This window comes from Sarcophilus harrisii, chromosome 2, assembly GCF_902635505.1.
Source record: "Sarcophilus harrisii chromosome 2, mSarHar1.11, whole genome shotgun sequence".
Classification (NCBI taxonomy): Eukaryota; Metazoa; Chordata; class Mammalia; order Dasyuromorphia; family Dasyuridae; genus Sarcophilus; species Sarcophilus harrisii.
This window is the reverse complement of record NC_045427.1, coordinates 355,547,412-355,569,291: the sequence shown is the minus strand read 5'-3', so window position 1 is coordinate 355,569,291 and position 21,880 is coordinate 355,547,412. Positions and strand designations below refer to the sequence as shown.

General features: G+C 31.2%; 1 protein-coding gene across 8 annotated transcripts in view; it reads left to right on the top strand.

Annotated features, from left to right (window-relative positions):
- The window catches only part of MARK3 (microtubule affinity regulating kinase 3), a 120,265-nt gene extending 99,624 nt beyond the window's left edge, over positions 1-20,641 (top strand). The window contains exons 13-19 of one of the 8 annotated variants that reach the window (XM_031953194.1): positions 760-977; positions 2,949-3,052; positions 11,858-12,022; positions 12,736-12,993; positions 16,192-16,218; positions 17,805-17,849; positions 19,917-20,641. In XM_031953194.1, coding sequence (XP_031809054.1) covers positions 760-977; positions 2,949-3,052; positions 11,858-12,022; positions 12,736-12,993; positions 16,192-16,218; positions 17,805-17,849; positions 19,917-20,262 — 1,163 coding nt within the window. In that variant the 3' untranslated portion in view covers positions 20,263-20,641. The remainder of the gene's footprint in view (positions 1-759; positions 978-2,948; positions 3,053-11,857; positions 12,023-12,735; positions 12,994-16,191; positions 16,219-17,804; positions 17,850-19,916) is intronic. The other 7 variants (XM_023504135.2, XM_031953195.1, XM_003756526.4 and 4 more) reach the window with 7 other exon arrangements.
- Positions 20,642-21,880: the final 1,239 nt, after the last annotated feature.

The following is a 21,880-nucleotide window of genomic DNA, read 5'->3' as shown; positions in this document are numbered from 1 at the left end:
GGTGAGAAATCTGAACCTCAGAATTAGAATAATTAACTGGCCAGAGTTTCACAACTAATAAGAAATAGACCCAGGGTGTGAACCCAATTTATCCAAGAATACTATCATGCTGCCTTTTAAAGCATGGTCATAATGTTTTCATTTTTCACCTCCATAAAATTGGAGTGGTTAATTTTCCAAATTATTTGAATTTTGAATTCTCTTCTACTGCTTAAGTAGGCACTGGCTCTTTTGATGCCTTTTCCTGCCTTAATGAAGCACAATTTCATTGCATTACATTGTTAAATTCAAGGTAAAATCTGAGAGACAACTTGAAGGAAATGTTTTGTAATTGTGTAATACTATTCTGTTCCAAAAGGTGAAGGCCTCTCTTGTACAAAAAAGGATGTAATTCAGGCAAATTTCCAAGGTGAACCCATTGCTTCTGCATGATTTTGCGTGCATTATTAGGATAGTTGATTTGTTATGACTACAGTAACATCCTCCCAAGATGTTTTCCAAAGGACAGCTACCAAAAACTTCTTAATTGTGAGATCTTTTAAAGAAAATTGAAAAAAATGAACAAGTAAATGCCATCCAATTTAGATTTTATTTATGGAAAAATTGTCTATCGGGGAACTTCATAGAGGATTTTACTGCATTATCTTTTTTTTTCCTTTGAAATAGCACTTTCTTGCCCTGCTTGTTAATTACTCTTATTTTCAACAAGTCAATAGTAGGAAAATCTGTTCTAATTTGAACAAAAATTCTGTATTTTAGCTGGACCATCCATTCCTCCAGTTGTGGCATATCCCAAAAGGAGTCAGACCAGCACTACAGATAATGACCTCAAAGAAGAAGGAATTCAGCCCAGGAAATCCAGCAGTAGTGCTGTTGGAGGAAAGGGATTAGCACCAGCTAGTCCCATGCTGGGTAATGCAAATAATCCAAATAAGGCAGATATTCCTGAACGGAAGAAAAGTGCCACTATTCCTAGTGTAAGTCATGCTTGTTCAGTAGCAGTGCTTTATTTCTCTAGTAAGGAGAGTTTAAATACCTGTTTAGAACATTCAGGTTTTTGTCCAGGAATGAATTCTGTGGGTTTTTTGTTTTTTTTTTTTTCATCTAACATAACAGTTAATCTTTACCTCTCACAGAAACATAGTAGTACTATAATGGAAAAGAAGTATGTATTTACTCATAAGCCCTGGTTTCAAATCCTATTTTTACTACTTTATGTGTAACCTTTTGTAAATTAGTTTGACTTTCTGGATTGATTTTCTAAGCATATAAGTTTCTAGATTTAAAATTAGAAGGATCATCTAATCCAAATGCATCATTTGGAAATGATACTCAGTAAAATTAAGAACCTATAAAAGCTGTCAAACATATTTACTATGGAACCCTGGAGGCAGTTAAGTGGCAAAGTAAATAGAATGCCTAAGCCTGAAATCAGAAAGACTCATTTATCTCCTTGAGTTCAAATATGGCCTCAGACATTAACTATACTTAGAACTGTGTGAACCTGGACAAATCATTTAATCCTGTTTGCCTCAGTTATTTCATCTCTAAAATGAGCGGGGAAAGGAAAATGACAATGTACCTTGGCCAAGAAAATCCCAAATGGAGTCCCAAAAAGTTGGATACAACAGGAATGTTTGAATAACAATAACAGAATGATAGAGCCATGTACTGATGGTTTCTATCCAGTAATAGTATGGCTCCAAAAAATCTAATAAGGTAATTATTTAGTTTTTAGACTTTTTTCCTATTGGGAACAAGACTAGCAAATTAGCTGGTTTTCTAAAGTCATACTCATGTGTGTACATACAAGTATATTTTGAACTTTTCCTGGTTTTTTAAACTTTTGTTTCCATCTCCTTGGAGTTCTGGCTTTGTATACTAAATACTACAATTTTATCAATTGTCACATTTCATTGACTATTATAGTTAGTTGAAGGATTCCTTAGAGAATATCTAATCCAATTCCCTCATTTTATAAATACAGAAAATACATCATAGAAGCAGTGACTTAAAGAAACTGCTGTAGTTATACTTACCAACTGCCTTCTTTCACACTCCCCATTTCTCTTGAAAATCTTCTGTGATAGTTAATTTTCCATATGTAATTCTTTGTAGAGAAATAAAAGTATGTATTGTTTTTGTTTCTTTTTATTTCTCCTATTCATCTTTCAGTCATTAGAAAATTATATTCCATGCCTTCACACCAGATAAGATGATAATAACTCAAAACTCACTTATTTACTATTTGATGAAAAGTGTTTTTATATTAAGAAGTATCCATTTGTTCGTATATTTACCTTTTTATTGTCCTTTTTTTTTTTTTCAGTAATTTATGAGTATTCATTGATGATTGTGACAATCAATACAAGTTGTATTTTATTGTAATACCTGGGATGATTTGAAGGTTCTGTATGTAAATTATTGAGGGCACTTTTCAAGAGGGTAATAATAATGAGTAAATATTGTTCAAGAAAGGAACAATGGTAATACTATTCTAAAGTATTATGTGACCCCTCTCTGGTCCTCAGTTTTCTGATGTGTAAAATGAGGGAATTGTAATGTGTGATCTCAAATTTCCCCTCTAATCTGTGGTTCCCAATTACTTAGAAATATTTGATTTTACATTATCTTTGAATATATTTAATTTAAATTTCTCATTAGTGTTAATAGAATTTTTTGGCTTTATATTTAATATATTTTACATGATTTTTTTTTTTTAAGATTCAGAGTAGTCCTCAGTTTTCATTTATTCTTATGCTGTACTTTTGTCTACTGAACAATTAAATCTAAGAGAGATAATTCTGTAGTATTTGGAATATTCTTTTGAGAATACCATATTGTAGTGAAAGACAATCCTTTCTTTAGAAATAATTATTTTTATAAACTCTGCATTAATAAATTGAGCTTTTCTTAGTAAGAAAACAAATGCTTTTCTTAACTTTCAGAATAATTCAACATCTGGTGGGATGACACGACGAAATACTTATGTTTGTAGTGAAAGGACTACTGCAGATAGACATTCAGTAATTCAGAATGGCAAAGAAAACAGGTATGAAGCTTAAACTATTAGCAAGGAAGTATAAATGTCTCATGGTTTTCCCTCTAAAATCATTGTGTGTTTGTGTTTATTTTTCTTTCCTTGTTGTGATTAGCATTTTTAAAGAAAAAAAGTAGTTCCTTCCTTCTATCAGTTTACTTAATCACAAAAACTCCAAAATTATAAATTCCTTTCATAGTTAATGTCATCAGTTATAAAACGTAGATTGCAGATAATCCAACTAAATGAACTAATTAGTAAGAGGAAACTGGGTTGTGGTGCAGTAAAAACATTTTTATTTCCAATTATATTAGGCAATATAGTGACAAAGGGCCCACAGGCAGAAGAGTAAGGAATTTGATGCAGGACACGACTATTAGGTCATGTTGGAAAATTAAGATGTGAGTGGGAATTGTGGTAATGTGAGGATAATAAGCCAGAAAACTTTGAAAGATGAACAGGAGAAATAAAAAGGAAACAAAAACAATGCTCACTTCTATTTCTCTACACAATTCAAAACTAAATTTGTTCTAGAGAATAACTGGAGAGCATGTTCAGTCCACATACACATATTTTGATGCTTATTTAAATTACATACTGAAATGATTTCATTTTTGAAAGTGAAACAAGGCATCTCTTTTTTTTTTCTTTTTAATTTTTATGGGATTTTGAGGATTTAAAATAATGAGAATAAGCATCTCTTTGGGACTTTTTTATTCTAACTTCTTTGGGCATATCTTGGAGAAAAAGAGATTCCTATCCTTAAAAGTATTGATCCTTTCTTGCAGTGACAAATATACACAATTAAAATAACTTCCAGATATTTTTTAAAGCTAAAATTTATATGATATGCAAACTGAGTTAATATGAATAGTAAAGGAACACACACAATTTTTTTTTTTTTTTTTTGAGAAAAACATTTTATTTTTGAGAAGAATGAGAATAGGAACTAATATAAAGAACAATTTGGAAGAGAGTCACCAAGAGATGAACAGAAATTTTCCACCATACCAAGTACTCATTTTACACTCCTTTTTAGAAAAGCAGTTTTAAAACCAAAATTGAAATCATAAAAAGTCTAATTAAAATGAAATGTTTATTTGTGAGATGCCAAGTAAATGACCCAGATAATGTAGATGTCCATCCCTAGCTAATTGTTATCAGTGCACTATAACTTGGTCCTTTTTATTATATGAGTTCTCTCCAATTATATCTAATTCTTAGGTTTAACTATATACAAAGTTGTTGCTTGTTCTTCTTTGCTGGAATTAATTAATCATACTTGTCTGTTGTTTTTATTTCATTCTTAAAACTGGCTCAATAAACTTCTTAATCCCAGAACCAGGAAACTTAACAATAACAGAAATCTTAATCTAATATTCTTTCTCTTCTGTGCTTAAAACAAATATTTTATCGTTATGTTCTTTTAATCAGCTTCCTGTCAGGCACTGATCCCCAAATCTAATGCTAGTTGAATTAACATGGAAGTAAAAATGAATCTGTACTATAGAATATGAAGTAATAATAGTCCAAAATAAATGTCAAATTTTCAGAAGCTATTCTTGTTTATAGGGTTAGTGGACTGGTCAAAGGAAATATGCATTTTGTATACTTCAAATCTCTTGTAAATACAGTTATTATTTTTTTCTTTATCCTTGACTCTTTCCTGCATCTCTGATCATGAAAAACTCACATCAGTATTTCAAAAGTTGACATTTCATTTGTGTAGAATGTATACTATTTCCCATAGCAGTCCCTCCAAACTTTGGTAGGCAGCTTTCCTGAGTTGCTGTGACTGAAAATTTCATCACCTGTTGGCACCAATATTGTAGTAGTTCCTAGGCTCTCCCTCAGACCACAGACACAGGCTGTTGATGGGACAATACTGAAAGTTTTTCCAGTTGATAGAATTTGCAAAAGCTTATATTTCCCTGTAATGTATTTTAGGAATTAGGGATACTTTTAAGCCACAATGAGATGAATAGAATAGCGTTAGAGTACTGGTAGTATGGCAGCCAAAAATTCTGTTTGTTCTTTATTGTCATTATTATCATGACAAAAAAGTTTTGTTTAGCACTGTGTAAGCATGTGCCTAAATATCATGAACCTCATGAATGCACTTGATTCCAATTGTCTATCCTTTTGACATATGTGTTTTTAATAAATCTGTTTCCCTGCTAATTTTTTTTCTATTACTAAAATTTCATTCTGAAAATCCTTCATATTTCTTATCTGAAAAAAACCACCTTATAGAAAATATTGATAAACAGCATGCTGAATGGAAATTTCTAGTTTGTTTCTCATTTCAAGTGACTATTGTAGAAGTATCATCTTAGGAGTTCTCTGACTGCTTTAGAATTCATAATTTTCTGAAGCTGGAACTTTGTTGAGTTCTCATTTTTCCAAAAGATTCTTTAATTTGAGATTATACTTTTACAAACTATTCTCCTGATGGTGTCATTTCCCAATAGGATTAATTTCTCTTATCAGAAAGTTTTTAAAATATAATTTGATTTCCTGTTCTTCAGGGTACCTGGATTCCAAAGTATTGTTTCCAAATTCTTTGCCTCCTCTGCCCTCCCTCACCTAGCAAGAAGGAAAGAAACAAAACCTATTATAAATAAGCGTAATTGGGAGGGGCGGGGGGAGAATTGATATTAGCCATGTTAAAAAAAATTTTTTTTAAGAGAAAAAAATCATATGCTTCAAACTGTACTCATGAGTCATTTGAAATTGTGGTGAGTCTTTGATCAGTCTTTTGGAGTTATCTGTATCAAAAAAACAGTATCATAAAGATAATAATGCTTTTTTTGAACAGATTGTTTTCCTGGTTCTGCTTATTTCACATTACATCAGGTAATATAGGTCTCCCAGGTTTTTCCAAATTACCAACCTTCAGCATTTCTTTCAACATAATAGTATTCCATCACTTTCATGCCATGGCTTGTTTCCTCAATTGATGGGCATCCACTAAGTTTCCAAATCTTTGCCAACATACAAAGAGCTACTATAAAAATTTTTGCATATATGATCCTTTCTTTTTAAAACTGGGTCAAACATCATGTAATTTGACAGTTCTAATTTGCTACCTTTTTTTTTTTAATCTTTTTTTTTTTTCCCAACTTGCATGTACAGTTTTTAACATTAAAAAATTTAGGGTTCCAAATTCACTCCCACCCTTCAATTCCTCCCCCTCCTTTGAACAGATTTAGAAGTTATACATGTATTATCATGCAAAACATATTTATGTATTAGTCATGTTATAAAAGAAAACACACACACATGAAGACCATCTCTTCCCATACTCCATTGGCAGAAAAAGCATTAAGAAAAATAAAGAAAGTAGGAAAAAAGTATGCTTTAATCTTCACTCAAATTCTATCAGTTTTTTCTCTGGAAGAGAATAGTATTTATCATTGTAAGGTCTTTGGAATTTTCTTGGACCATTATATTGTTGAATATAACTAAATCATTCATAGTTGATCGTTGAATAATATTGCTATTACTGTGTACCTTGTTTTCTTGGTTATTCTCATTTCACTTTGCATCAGCTCAAGTAAGTCTTTTCAGGTTTTTCTGAAAGCATATCCTGTTTATCATTTGTTATAGCCATCATAATCATACCATTTGGGCTATATGTTTGGCCATTCTCCAGTTGATGGGCATGCCCTTAATTTCAGTTATTTATCATCACAAAAAGAGCTGTTATAAATATTTTTTGTACTGAGGTTCTTTTCCCTTTTTTAAAAAAAAAATGTCTTTGGAATATAAACCCAATAGTGCCAGTGTTGAATCAAAGAACATACACAGTTTTATAGCACTTTTAGCTGGATTATTTCACAACTCCACCAGTAATGCATTAGTTTCCCAGTTTTCCCATATCTCCTCCAACATTTATCATTATCTTTTTCTGTCATCTTAACCAATCTGTTACTTGTAAGGTGGTACCTAAGAGTTGTTTTAATTTGTATTTCTCTAATTAATTTGTATTTCTCTAATCAATAGTGATTTAGAGCATTTTTTTCATCTGACTATAAATGACTTTAATTTTTTTATCTGAAAATCGTTCATATCCTTTGACCATTTATCAATATGGGAATGTCTTATTTTTCATAAATTTGACTCAGTTCTCTATATATTTGAGAAATGAAGTATCTCAGAAAATTTTGCTTTAAAATTTTCCCTCCAGTTTTCTGCTTTCTTTCTATAATCTTCACTACATTGATTTTGTTTGTCCAAACCTTTTTGATCTACTGTAATTTAAATTCCAAATTGCTTTCTGGAATGGTTGGGCTAATTCACTTTACCAACAGTTCATTAGTGTGCTTTTTCCCCACGTCTCTACCATTTGTCATTTTCCCTTTTGTCATCTTAGCCATTCAAATAGAAATGAAGTAATATCTCATTTATTTTAATTTACATCTCCTTTATCAGAGAAATGTTCTTCACAGATTCTTCCCCTTCTCACCCTCCCCCCACAATTTCCTGCTTTCCTTCTCATTTTAGCTACATTGATTTTGTTTATAGAAGAACTTTTTAAATGTATATAATCTAAGTCATTCAAGTTATCTCCTATCTCTTCTTTGATCATGATCTTTTTTTCCTTTCCATAGACCTAACAGGTAATTTCTTTCCTGTTTAGAATAAATCAATCAGTCATCCTTTATATTGAAATCATGCGCCTATTTTGAGCTTATAGTGTACATTGTGAGGTATTGTTCTGTGACTAGTTTGTACCAGGCTAGTTTCCAGTATTCCTAGCATTTTGTTAAATAGTGGCTCGACACAATAGCTGAGATTTTTGGATTTGTCAAACACTAGGTTACTATGCTCATTTGCTTCTATAGATTGTGTAATTTATCTTTTCCATTGCTCTACCTCTCTATTTCTTACTTAACAAATTGTCTTGATAATTACAGCTTTGTAGTATAGTTTGAGATCTGGTGCCACTCCTAATCCTCTTTTTTTTTTTTTTTTTTCCCATTAATTCGTTTGATATTTTTGACCTTTTGTTCTTCCAGAGGAAATCAGTAATTTTTTCTAGCTCTAAGTAATTCTTTGATAATTTGATTGGTGGGTCATTGAATAAGTAAATTAAATAGTATTGTCATATTTATTATTATTGGCTTTGTTTTAGTCATTAAAAACAATAATTCTCCAATTATTTTAGATCAGTCTTTATTCATGTAAAAAATGTGAAGAATTTTGTAATTAAGTTTATATAATTCCTGTGTGTGTCTGAGCAAGTGGACATGTATTTTTATGCTATCTATAGTTATCTTAATTGTCATTTCTCTTCCTGATGGACTTTGTTGGTAATTTGTGTGGGCTTAGTTTATATTCCGCACCTTTGCTGAAGTTGTTCATTGTTTTAATTTTTTGGTTAATTCTCTAGTAAATCATCATATCATTTGCAAAAACTAATATTTCCTTCAAATTCTTCTTTTATTATAGCTAATATTTATAGTGCAATATTGAATAATAATGGTAGTAATGGACATCCTTAGTTTATTCCTAATCTTACTGGAAAAACTTATAGTTTATCCACATTATAGATCATAATGGCCCTTAGTTTTAGACAGATATTACTTAGCATTTTAAGGAAACTTTCATTTATTCCTGTATTTTTATTATTTTTAATAGGAATAGGTATTGTTTTTGTCATTAATATGATCATTTATACCTAATTGTTTTCCTAATACTGAATCAGCCCTGCATTCCTCATATAAATTGAGCTTGTTCACAGTATATGATATTTGTAGTTTATTGTTCTGATCATCTTGCTAGTAGTATTTTGTTTAAGTCTTTTGCATTCGTACTCATTAGGGAAATTTGTTAATTTTTTTCCTCCATTTTGACTTTTTCTGATTTAGGTATTGATTTATGTCATAGAAAAAATTTGGTTGGCTTTATTTTTTTGTTTTCAAACAGTTTACGTAGTATTGAAGTCACTTATAATTTAGATAGTATAATTCACAAGTAAATCCATTTGGTACTGGAGTTTTGTTGTTTTCAGGGTTTTAAACCACCTGAAATAGAGATCAGTGTGGGAATTCAGGTAACAGTGGGTAAAAACAATCAGGTACAACTACCCTAACCAAAAGTATGGCAGGAAGTAAAAGAAAGTTCCATTTCAGAAACTAAATTTTGATGGGCATACAACCAGTATCAAAAATTATAAGATCTAGAGATTTTCCAAAAGGAGAAAGTAAAATTCCATAAGAACTACAAATAGATTCAAAGAATTTTCTATAAGGACTTTGTAAATACCTAGAAAAAATGTAGCAAGAAAATGAAGTAGAAGTTCTTGAGAAAAAACTGGAAGGAGAATAAATAGCTTAGAAGAGAAAGCTTACTGAAGAAATGGACTCCCTAAAATCTAGAATATGTCAGAGAAATGAATGACTCTATGGGATGTGAGATACTAGAAGAAAATCAAAAGAATTAAAAAATAGAAAAAAAATAATTTTAAAAAAATTTAATGAGGTTTTGCTACACACAAAAAAAACCTTCCAATCATTTCCTGAAAATTCAGAACTCCAAAAGTTTTTTTAAAAGCCCCAGAAATGCCACAGCTAGAATCCCAAATTCCTGCATCAAAGAAATATAAATATTATAAGAATCCAGAAAGGAGCTATAATAAATGAAGTTATAGAATTTCAAAGAGATATGGATTGTTTGAACTAATGTAGAGTGAAGAAAGCAATGCCAAGAAAACAGTTTACAAAAAACCGTTTCAGGATTATCCAAGACCCAAATCTCTATAAATGAGAGTTAGTTGATCTTGAAAAAAAAGATTTTCAAAAGATACAAGTTTATAACCAAGAGTAAACTAATTTGCAAAATAGTATGTAATCCTTGGGGATTTGAGGGGAAAAGGATGGCTGGGAGGATAGGATGGTCCTTTTAATGGGAATAAAGAATCAGATGCAAGTAGGATCTTTGAAATGCAGAACAAAAAGTTGAGAGAAACCAAAACAAAATTTTATTTAAGCAATTCAAAGGATCTGTATAATGGTGTAGTTCTAATATTCTAATGAAAAGAAGGAACAAGTATTTCAGATCCTTAATGACTTCACAAGGTATTGAGGGAGATAAAAAAGGAAAATATATCTTAGGGATGGATTAGTTCTGTTCTGAGGATTAGAAAGGGGGAAAAAGAAAGGAATGTAAAAGCTAGTATGAACAAAAGAAAGTGTGGGGCTCTGAGACATGCTATTTCTCATAGTTAAGAGTTCAAACTCAACAGAGAAACAAGCAGGGACCAAGTAGGTGTACTAGCTTAAGAGGAATGAGATAATACAGGGAGGAAATAGCTACTAACAAAAATAAACTTTAAGAACTAGAATGTAATGCATGCTTTAAATTGCTTCTAAGATGATTAATGAATGGAAAAGAAAAGTGTGGTATAGAAATGTAACAGAACATTATTGTGCTATAATAAATGAAGTTATAGAATTTCAAAGAGATATGGATTGTTTGAACTAATGCAGAGTGAAGAAAGCAATGCCAAGAAAACAGTTTACACAAAAAACAGTGATCTTGTAAAGGAAAATAACTTTAAAAAGAGTAATCTGTGCTCAAAGCATTAATAATATTTCCAGAGGACTTGCTGATAACGTGTCCTTTTCCTCATTATGTGAAAGCATCAGAGGATGACTTTAATGTAGGAATGATGTCATGTCAGGGGTGGAAATAGAGTATTATTACTGAGTATGCTAGAAAACCACATTGGTAATTGTTTTCTTTAGTGGTTCCATTTTTGTCCATGGAAGCTTGACAATCTTATAGTTGTGTGTGAATCTTATTGGGGATCACAAGCTTGCTTGCTCTGCCTCTTTCTCTTTATTTAATTGGTGTCTTAGGAAATTTTGGGTGTTTTTCCAAAGCTTTGCACATAGTAAGCATTTAATTTTTCTTTCATTCTTTTCTGCCTCAGCCTTCACACAATATTCTTGTACCTAGAATGCCTATCTTTCTCATTTGTGCCTCTCAAAAAGCCTTATCTTTCTTCAAAGCTCAACTCAAGATGCTATCTCCTCCTCCATGAATCCTTTCCTGATCCACCTGATTTTCAGTGCTCTCTACCTTCTCAGTCCTCTTTATGCTATACTTAGGTACCACATTCCTTAGTAAAATATAAGTTCATTTAGAAAAGGGGTCGGGAGGGGTTTTGTCTTTGTTTCTCTAGCACTCTGGCATAGTATCTGGCACATAGTGAGTATTTAATAAATATTTGTGGATTTTGTTCAGTTGAAAAGAAATTTTTCTTCTTTCAAAATCCAACTATATTATTTGCATATACAGGATGTTTTAATACAAGTAGAATGAAAGTTTAAGTGGGAATTCATTGTGCCCATAATTGGCTAATCCATTTTATAATGGCATTTTTTTGATGCTTTCATATAGCATAATTTGGAGCATCATATAGTCTCATTTGGAGAAGCAGGTTGTGGCTTCTTATTAAAATGGACTTTATAACAAATTTTCAGATCTCGGGTTTGGTTTGTGTTGTTTTTTTTTTTTTTTTTTTTTAATAAATACATTTGTATGAACATTAGAAATGTGGAAGTGGTAACTATCTTTTTAAGCTAATCATCTTTGAAAAATCCTGTTTTTTAAATATTTCAACTATGGATTAGCAAAATGTACTAATTTCCCTATGGCAATTTATGATAAAAGTTTTGGTTCTTTTGAGAGAAATGAAATGGTTTGGGAAAGAAGGTATTTGCTTTAAACTGTAGTTGCTTTTTTTTTGTCCTTGGTCCATCATACTGTTGTTTCTGCCTCTGCCTAAACCCAAAACCCCCCTCACAGCCTGACAGAAATGTTCGCTTATGCAGCTAGTCCTGCCTCAGTTTGTACCACATCTTCTACCTGTATTCGGCTGAGACATCAGAAGTCGATGTCCTTGTCAGCCTCTGGGCAGCCCAAGATGATGTTACATCCAATAGACAGTGAAGGAGATAACTTCAAGGATATGTAAGAAAAAACCCCATAAAATCCTTGTGATACTAATGTGTACCCACTGCTTTAGTTGTGTGCTGTGGATTTTTAAGTCCTAAAGTCTATTATGGCTGTCTATAAAATATCCTTTTTCACTATATTTTTTTTTACACTCTTTTTAGTGGTGTCTATCATATATTTAAGTCTCTCTATGTGTTTCAGTGCTTTCTGTATAGTTGTCCTGGTACAAGAAATTCCTTCACTCCTTTCCCAGTTCTTTTGGCATGTGGAATGGTATTTTTATGGGCTTAAAATTTTTTCATTTGCCTATTTTTAAATTCCACCTTTATGTTCTTATGTTAGATTATTTTTGATTGGGAAGATTCTTTGCATGTAGGCACACTGTGAGAGGGGAAGCAACAAAAGATTTTAGTTTAGCCATTCTTTATCCCAGAAATTCCCTATATATTAGTCTTGTCCCTGAAAATCTGTGTGCACGATTTTCCCACATCCCCCTGAAGGTTTGTTTCTTTATAGTATTTCTTTTACTTCCTTTTCACTTTTGGCCTATGTTCCCCTTCTAATTTTTTTGTAAAATTATCCTTCAGTTCTGGATTTTTTAAAAACTGATTCTTTCCTTTGTACAAATAGTTATGATTGTAAATGTAATTTTATATTTGTGAACTGTTTGCCACAAAGTTATACTGTATATAGAATATCAAAATTAATATGATTTTCTACTTTTGCAGTACTGTTCCTGATCAGAGAACTCCAGTTGCTTCAACACATAGTATCAGTAGTGCAACTACTCCTGATAGAATTCGCTTCCCAAGAGGAACTGTCAATCGTAGCACTTTCCATGGCCAGCCCCGAGAGCGACGAACAGCAACTTACAATGGTCCACCAGCATCACCCAGCTTGTCACATGAGGCAACTCCACTTTCCCAAACAAGAAGTAGGGGTTCCTCTAATCTTTTTAGCAAATTAACATCAAAACTCACAAGAAGGTAAGTAATGTAGAGTTTGGGGACATTTTTAATTGTCTTTTCTTCTGTTATATGAATCCACTATTCAGATGTTTCTCACTTTAACTTATTTTTCTAGTCAGTATATCTTGAATAGTTGTTAGCTAACTTAGCCTATTATTAATTTTCATAAACTTGATGCTTGAAAGCCTTCTGGAATCTGCAGTGAAAGATTTTTTTAATTTATTCACTGTTTTAGAAGTTAGCTTTTAGGGACATGTTTGTATTAAATGTACTTTATGATCAACATGTTCATATATCATTTTCTAAAGTTGAACAGAATAGCCAATCTAGTATGTATTCAGATGATGTTTAATAACTAATCAGCAATGAAGAAAATAAGGACAGCATCTTCTTAAAAGTGAAGTCTAAGTTTCCTTTGATTTACTTTCATGCCCTTAAAGTCCATTATCATTATAGAAGAATCAAAGAGTTAAAAATGTATAGTGGCAGACTTCAGCTTGATATCAAGAAAAATTTAGTTGCAGTTAAAGCTATCCAAAAGTGTCTGTTATTTGATAAATTGAATTACCCATCTCTAGAGATGCTCAAGGAGAAAATATCCACACTATTGGGAATATTTTGCAGGGAATTCTTAATCAGGTATGGTTGAACTAGATGTCCTCTTTAGTCCTTGCCAAACTCTAAAATTTCATAATTCTGTAACTGTTCTCTAAGGTTTGAATGTTAAAACTTTTTGAAGAATACTATCCCTAAGACTATGCTTTAAAAAGAAACATACACACAAAAAAACTGGCTTATAAAAACCCTTTATTTTTGTATTATTGATTTTTAAAATACCTTTTCTTTCCTCCCTTGCCTTCCCATCCCCCACCACCATAAGATTCTATGTAATCAAGGATTATGTTTCATTTTAGTTATGGGGAAGTTGAGTTTGTTACAGTGGTTTAGCTTGGAGGATACTTTAAGCACTGTAGGGGAAAATAAAACATTATGTTGAGGTTGTGACCCTTAGCACAAATAGATATTGAAGGTTAGGTTTTTAACCATATTTGCACTTAGAAAATGTGAAAACCATTATAAATCCAGAATCACACCTCAAAAGCTTTGCCCAATGAAGGACCTTTTTGAAATTAGATTTGCCTGTTGATGAATATAAAACTTTCATGCAAAGCTTTTTTGCAAGTTGAACTGTCCACATAGATTTTCCTGTTTGTCTCCTCTTCTTCATCTCCTGGTCTTGTATATTACCACTTTATTTTTATGTGATCTGTGTTGTTTAAATTGTGTGCTGAATCTTTCAATCTGATAAATCTAATGACTTATCTAGATTATCAATCCAAAATTAGGTCATAGGATTCATACTTGAAAGGGACTTTAGATAATATCTGGTCTTTTAGATCTCTTTTTAAACCTTTATAAATTAAGAAATTGAAATTTCTTCAACTAATAAAAGTTAGGAATTGTAATTCTTGATTCCAGTGTAACTTCCTTCTATTTATCTTGTGATGATCACATTATATTTTCTTTAATTAATATAGGTGACATATATTAAAGTCCCAGTTTGGTAATTTTTTTATGTCATCATTTACTCATATTTAGGATACAGCACTTAGCCTCTACCTCTTTTTCTTTAACCATAGATCCAATTCTATACCAAATCATATTTGAGTTATGAGCCAATAGAAACTACACAATTTTGTGTACATACAACCATCATTGGTAATATCCTGCAGTCTTGTTAACACCCCGTTTCATCTTTACGTTGCCCTTTAGATCAATAATTGTGATTCTTCTGAAGTTTGAGTGTTATATGAGATACAGCTATATTATATCACTGAGAGAATATTAGTATTAAAAAAGATGGCTTTTGAAGCCTAGAATAGGGTAAGGTCATTGACAACACTACCCAATTTCTCAAATTCAAATACTGCAAGCCACTTAAAATCATGCTACTCTTAGATTATAATTTTTTTAATGAGTATCTTTTAGTGATTTAGTACTCATGTCTGCAGCATATAGTATCTATCACATTTAACTCAGAACAAAAAAGAAATAGATTATATATCACCGCCTTTTTTATCTCTTATGAAATTATTCATTCAGTGAATATTTATTTTATTTATCACCTCCTATATGTACAGCTTTGTGCAGCATACAAACATGAATAAGCTTATCATCTGAGCCTTTGTGGGTTGATAGTCTAATAGGTAAAATGAATAAAAGGCAAAATGTGTTAAGTAAAACAAAAGGCTCTAGAAAGAATGTTTTCTAATATTTTTAGTTAGTATTACTAAATTGTTAATTGTCCATTTCTGAAATTATGTCAGTGATCTTGACTGATTAAAAAGCAAATGTAACCCAACAAGGAGATTGCAGTTGTAATAAAACTCTGACCCTCCAACATATTTTTCAGCTCTAACAGTGATTAAATTGGAGCAGAGCTACTATTGGTGTAATAAATACACACTATAAAAGCATAAGTAATTCATTTAAAATATCTAATGGCCCATTTTGTAACAGTTCACTATTTTATTATTAATATATAAATTTCAAAAATAAAAATTTGATTATATTGATTCACTCCCCTACGTTACCTCAGAGTAGTGTTAAGATTTGACATAATAAAAATATATTATTTGGCTGATTTTTTTTTTAGCATTTGTTTCTAGATATATTTCTATTTAATAGTAACATTTTCAGATTATTAGTAGTTTCAAGTTTAGCATGAAATGCTTGTCACATAGATACTCTAAAGAAATTTGAGCAGTAAGACTTGTTTATGAGTAAATCACAATTAATTTGATCTACCCATTTTTAAATAAAGAAAGAAAAACTTTCTTTTTTAAGGCAATTTGAATTTTAAAGAGCAATATTTACTGTGTCTTGGAAGATTTTAAGTAATTTAATTCAATAAGCTGTTATACAAAAATTCATTATTTGCTTCTGGAATTTCTTCCCTAAAAAATTCATATTTTTCTGCCTCAAGGTGAACTTGGTCTCTTCACTTTAAAATCCCATATTAAGAACTCAAATATTCAATTAAACCTGTTACTGACTCATTTTTCAGCAAACATCTTGAAACAGTTTCATTATATGTTAGTAAAATTAGCTTTGTTTTATTTATTGTTTTTTGTTGTCTCTAATTGACTGGATTTTTTCATTTTAGTTTGTACAAATCATCTTGGTTAATTTTGCTTTTGGCTTAATTTCTTTTAGAAACATGTCATTCAGGTTTATCAAAAGGTAGGACTTTCTATTTCCATCCCCATCCCCAAATGGCTTCTGCAATTAACCTCAGGTTTGGCTTTATAGCCCTGGTTTCTCTTAAAACTAAAATTTCTGCTGAAAACTAAATACTTGTTTCCTTTTAAAATATAAATATGGTTTTTATATATATATATATATATATGTATATATGGAAAGAAGTATATGAACTCTTTCTAAATATAAGGGCCTGTGGCACCCATATAACAAGAAGCTAAGCATGCTCTGTGCATTTTCTTTCTTTTGTAGAATGATTAGCATCTGAATAATTTGGTCTTTATACTAATACACTTAGCATGCTTCTTTTTTGGAGAATGAAATGTTCAGTAACATTAATGAACTATTGCTATATAGCCATTAGCATGCCAAAGGTGAGTGATATTAATGATAATCACAATTTCTGTTTCTCTGTTTAGAGGGTTTTATTAACAGAAAAACTTGGAAATCAAAATGATGGTGAAATTGGCCACATTTCTATACTAGAAACAATGTAGTCAAACTAGAAGACCTTAAGGCACAAACAACTAATTGTATATCAACGTTTAATATATTTTAAAGATGAACATTTTGATTACTTAATTTTTTATCAACAAACACAATAGACTTTATCTAGCAGATGGGGGATCAAGAAGTTTCATTTATGACCCAACTTCCTGTCATAATTGCAGGCCCTACGTTACTTCTATCTCAATTTCTTTATCTATTAAATGAGGCTAATTCTTTACCTTTTTTCCAATTCTAAGACATGTGTTAGATGTAGATTCCTTAAACTGCTGTGAGATGATCATTACATGCTTTAATTGTTAAGTAACTTAAAAGTCAGTATGATTTAACTAAAACCACTTTTTCATTAATTGACTTAAATATGTTTTGGTGACAGTCACTGAAATGTGAAAGAAAAACTGCATCAGAAGTAACACTCAAAGGGGAAAGAACCATTGAGAGTAACAATATTACTTCTCTGACTGACTTGTAAAGGATTAGAATGATGGTTTGGAGTATATATAAAATCAAAGGTTCCCTGAATGAACCTAGTATGAAGTTTATTTTTATAGGACTGTGAGATGTCTGCTTTATTAATACTAGAAATTCATCACTACCATTGACTGCTAATTGCCCATCATGAAAAATTAATATAAAAGCAGCCCAATTTGCTTTTATCAGATGAATTTACATAGTCTGAACCTGAAATTATAACCTCTTTTGCTGTCGGCTCACTCATTTTGGGAAAGTTATAAGAAGAATCAAGTCAAAATCAACATTATCTCATTCATAATTGAAGTTCACATTTCCCTTAAAAATGTTTATTCATGTATTTTTTTATGTGTATTATTGGTCATTCTTCCTGCAAATATATTGTTAAGATATCCGCTTGAAATTATTCCTAATTATCATATAATCAAAATGGGAAAGGGGGTAAGAATTTGGAAAAATATTACTCATAATCATAAATCTGGTGTCTCTACTTTTTTAAAAATAATATAACGTATAGGTAGTTGTGCACTAGTATAAGATTTCTCTTCTTTTTCCCACTTCCCTATGCTTCTGCATTCTTTTTCCTTGAGGCTCCCAACTGAATATGAGAGGAACGGGAGATATGAGGGCTCCAGGTGAGGGGAATCATTTTTATTTAAAATTTTACTTAATTACTGCATTTGTGTAGTAAAGATAATATATTACATAAATTGTATGCATCACATTAACAAATTATTAATACATGTTTAATATAATCACTTTTGAATCTGTTTTAGCTTTAGTCAAAATATGTGCTTTTTGTTACTACCTTTGAATAGTGTTCTTATTTCTAGTGAGATTTTAATTACTTTAACCAACCACATGGGGGTGCTGATTTGATGTGACACCTGTCCATCATGTTAACATAGCTAATGAAGCTCCAGAAACCCACCCTGATAAGTACACATAATAGTATGCCTTATGTAAATATGTTTGAGTGTATTGCCATTTTCCCAAATAGGTGGTCTGTTATAAAAATATAGAAATTAAAGTTAAAAATATACTAGATTTACTACTGTTTTCATGTCCCCAAATTGCTTTCCTACATGATGAGAAAAAGTTAATGGAATTTTAATATCTGTATATTTTCTTTTTTTTTTAACAATGTCAGTAGACTTATATATGTACACACACACATACATACATGCAGTATCAGCATTCCTCTTTCATTCATTGATTTCTACAGTTCTATAACTGAGCAACAATTTAGTTATATTAGTAGTAGGAAGTATAATGAGTGATGAGGGAAATATGTTCTGTTCTTTAGTGGTACCTTTATTTAGTGTGTCTCATTGCATTGATTGTGTGTGTAATTTAACATTCATTCAACAAAAATTTAATAAACACTTATTTTGTACATAGAATAGTATTGTCCTAAGATGTGGAGAGTCACAGGTCAAAGGCTTAGTTGAAGCAAGACACACCAGCATGAGAATTTGCAAGTTAGTGTACTATCACATTTCACTGTGTGATATACACTACTAGAAAGAACACAAGATTTGGACTTGAATTCAAATCCCAGCAATTCAGAATATTCCTTTGTGACCTGGATAAAGTTATGTAACTTTATTGGGTCTCTATTTCCTCATCTGTCCTCATATCTCTGACAAAAAGTCAAATTTTGGATTTTGTAAGAGGGAAAAGTAGAAAGGTCATCCTGGATTTTCTTCCTGTAAAAGATTGCCTTTTTTAATATTTTTAATGTGCTAGACATTGCTAGAAACTTGGATATTTACATTTTTATTATATTTACATGATTTCAAATTTGTGTTTTGATAACTGCTTTAATTACTAACTATAGATAAAATAATCTGAGAATACCAAAATTGTGTGGAGTTAAAAATGTTATGTTTATGAAATAGAGTTGAATATTAGAGGAAAATTAACCTTAGACTCCTCATAATAAGATCTAGATTTTTAACTCAAAAAGATCTTTTTTAAGCATAAGAAATGAACAATTTTTTCCTAGAATAATGATCAGATTGTGCATAATTATGGGGAAATGATTTGTAAAAGGGGGGGAAATGTCATTTTAAAGAAAAACAAAAAACATTCTCCTCAAACTATTCTTAAAAACATTTTGTAGGTTTCCTGGATTCAGGAATATATGAGAGACATATCTATGAAGGATTTTTTTACTGTGAGATATCAAAAACAAAAAAATAGCTGCTTTAATGTCCCTAGTTATCCATGAAAACAATTCTAGATAGTAATATGTGGAACACAATATACCCTTTTTGTTTCCCTTTTTCTTTTTTTAAATTTTTTTCTTGGTTTTTCAGATTTTTTTGTGAAAGAATTCTAAGTAAGAATTAAAGCTAATAAAATTGAAAGGAATACTCTCATATTTATAATCTTAAAGAAGCAAAAGGTGAAAAATAAATGAGTAAGAAATGATACAAATGTATTGGCCAGATAGAGTTTTAGTGAAAGTAAATTTTTTATAAAGGTGTAAGTAATTACTAGTAGTGGGAGTTTCTTCTTGAAGGAGCAAATAACCAAGCCCACAATATTATCTTTACTTTGTAGAAAACTTAGGAAAAATGGTATGTATACATTGTTAAACATAGCATGTTTAATATATGATTTGCTTAACTAACCAAAGTTGTTAATGTTGGTTTTCTTATGGAGTTAAAAATAAACCTGCCTCCTGTGCATTTCAGTCGCAACGTGTCAGCTGAGCATAAAGATGAAAACAAGGAGGCAAAGCCCCGTTCCCTGCGGTTTACCTGGAGTATGAAAACCACCAGTTCCATGGATCCCAATGACATGATGAGGGAAATTCGAAAAGTCTTGGATGCCAATAATTGTGACTATGAACAAAGAGAGCGGTTCTTGCTCTTTTGTGTCCACGGAGATGGACATGCAGAAAATCTTGTACAGTGGGAAATGGAGGTGTGCAAACTGCCAAGACTGTCACTGAATGGCGTCCGCTTCAAGCGGATATCAGGAACATCCATAGCTTTTAAAAACATTGCTTCCAAAATTGCCAATGAGTTAAAGCTGTAACAAAGTAATTATGTTGTAAATTAAATACCAATTTCAAGTGTTTTCCTGAACACTTGTGGAAATGTATAGAATAATATTTAGGCAATAACTTCTGCATCTTCAGAATCATGGTATTAAAAAATATATATATATGAAAATGAGCTGCTCAGCCAGGAGAAAGAGTTGGACTTTTTTTTTCTAAGTGCACTGCAGCATTAAAGTTGCCTATTCTGTAAAATATTTATCCCATCATTTTATTTACATTGTTCTAAGGTCTCTTAACAGTCTACAGAATATATCCATTTAAATATGCCTCCCATTTGTGTGGCTGTGAGAGTGTATAGTATGTGTTTATAGTATATAAGTTTAAAGTATTATATATGTAAACAAGTCCTTACACCAACATCCCAAGCTGTACCAATACCTCTTTGGAAGATCATTTTGGTGCTAAAAATGGATATAGCCAAGGAGGAAACTTTCGCTTAAAATAAAAATCAGCATAGGAATAGTTACAGTTAGTGCAGGTTTACAGTTTGCTACTGTGGGGTTTTCTTTTTTTCTTTTTAAAAAAAAGTACAAAGGGTTTGAATTTATAGTTGTGAACATTGCTTATGTGTTGGTTTTTTTCTTCCCAAGTAGATCTCATGAGATCATTAAAAAATCACTTTTCTTCAATAGCTTTGCATTATGTCTCCTAGTACTATATTTAAAACTTGGTAACAAAAATAAGTAAAGTATATAAATATATCCCATATAACATCATTAATAGAGTCCTTGTAACCACATTAGGTAAAACAGCATCACCTATGGAGAAAAAAAGACAGTAACATAAAAACAGTGTTAATGGTGGGCATTTAATGAAGCATTAGCAATATGTTATTGTGGAATATGCTTGGATATTTTCGTATCATTAGTCAGCTAAAGTACCACAAATACCCCTTTGTGTTTCAGATGTGAAGTTTTTGCAAGACTGGGTTTCTTTGGTGCATCCTCAGAATTTCAGGGGGTAGAGGGCTAGGAGGACAGTATTTTTAAACCTGGCACTTTTTTTCAGAAGGAAATTAGATTAAGAAGTATGATTCCTTTTAATGTGAAAAAGATGTACAAAGCAGCTTGACTCTTGATTTCTAGCTCAGACCTATATGTTAAGAGCTGCCTAATCCAAGACTTCATTTGATTAGTTTTCAATGAAGTATGAAGTTTTCTTATTCTTTGTGGTTTCCTGAGTGTGTCAGGCTTACTGTCTTTTCCCCACTTCCTACATGGTTATATTAAAAGGTATAATTAATTTGTGATTATAGCCTCTTAATAGGGAACTTGACTTATTTGGAAGTTGGTTGTTTTGTTTTGTTTTGTTTTGTTTTTAAAGACTGAAGTTCTTGGAAACAATTTTTTTTTTCTATTTACAGAAACATCAAAGGGTCACAGTTACTTCTCTGGGCTTTGATTTCTTAGTTTGCAAAATGATGAAAAGAAGAAAACTGGAATGAAACAATGATCCCTAAGCACCCTTTTAAATGGCTTTAAATAGCAATAACTTTCAAGCCTACCTTGGGGAGAAAATCTTGCTAAAGGCATTTAATACTTTATGTCAATTGCCTTTTATTTCTGTACTCTAATTAGACTTATATAGTCTTCC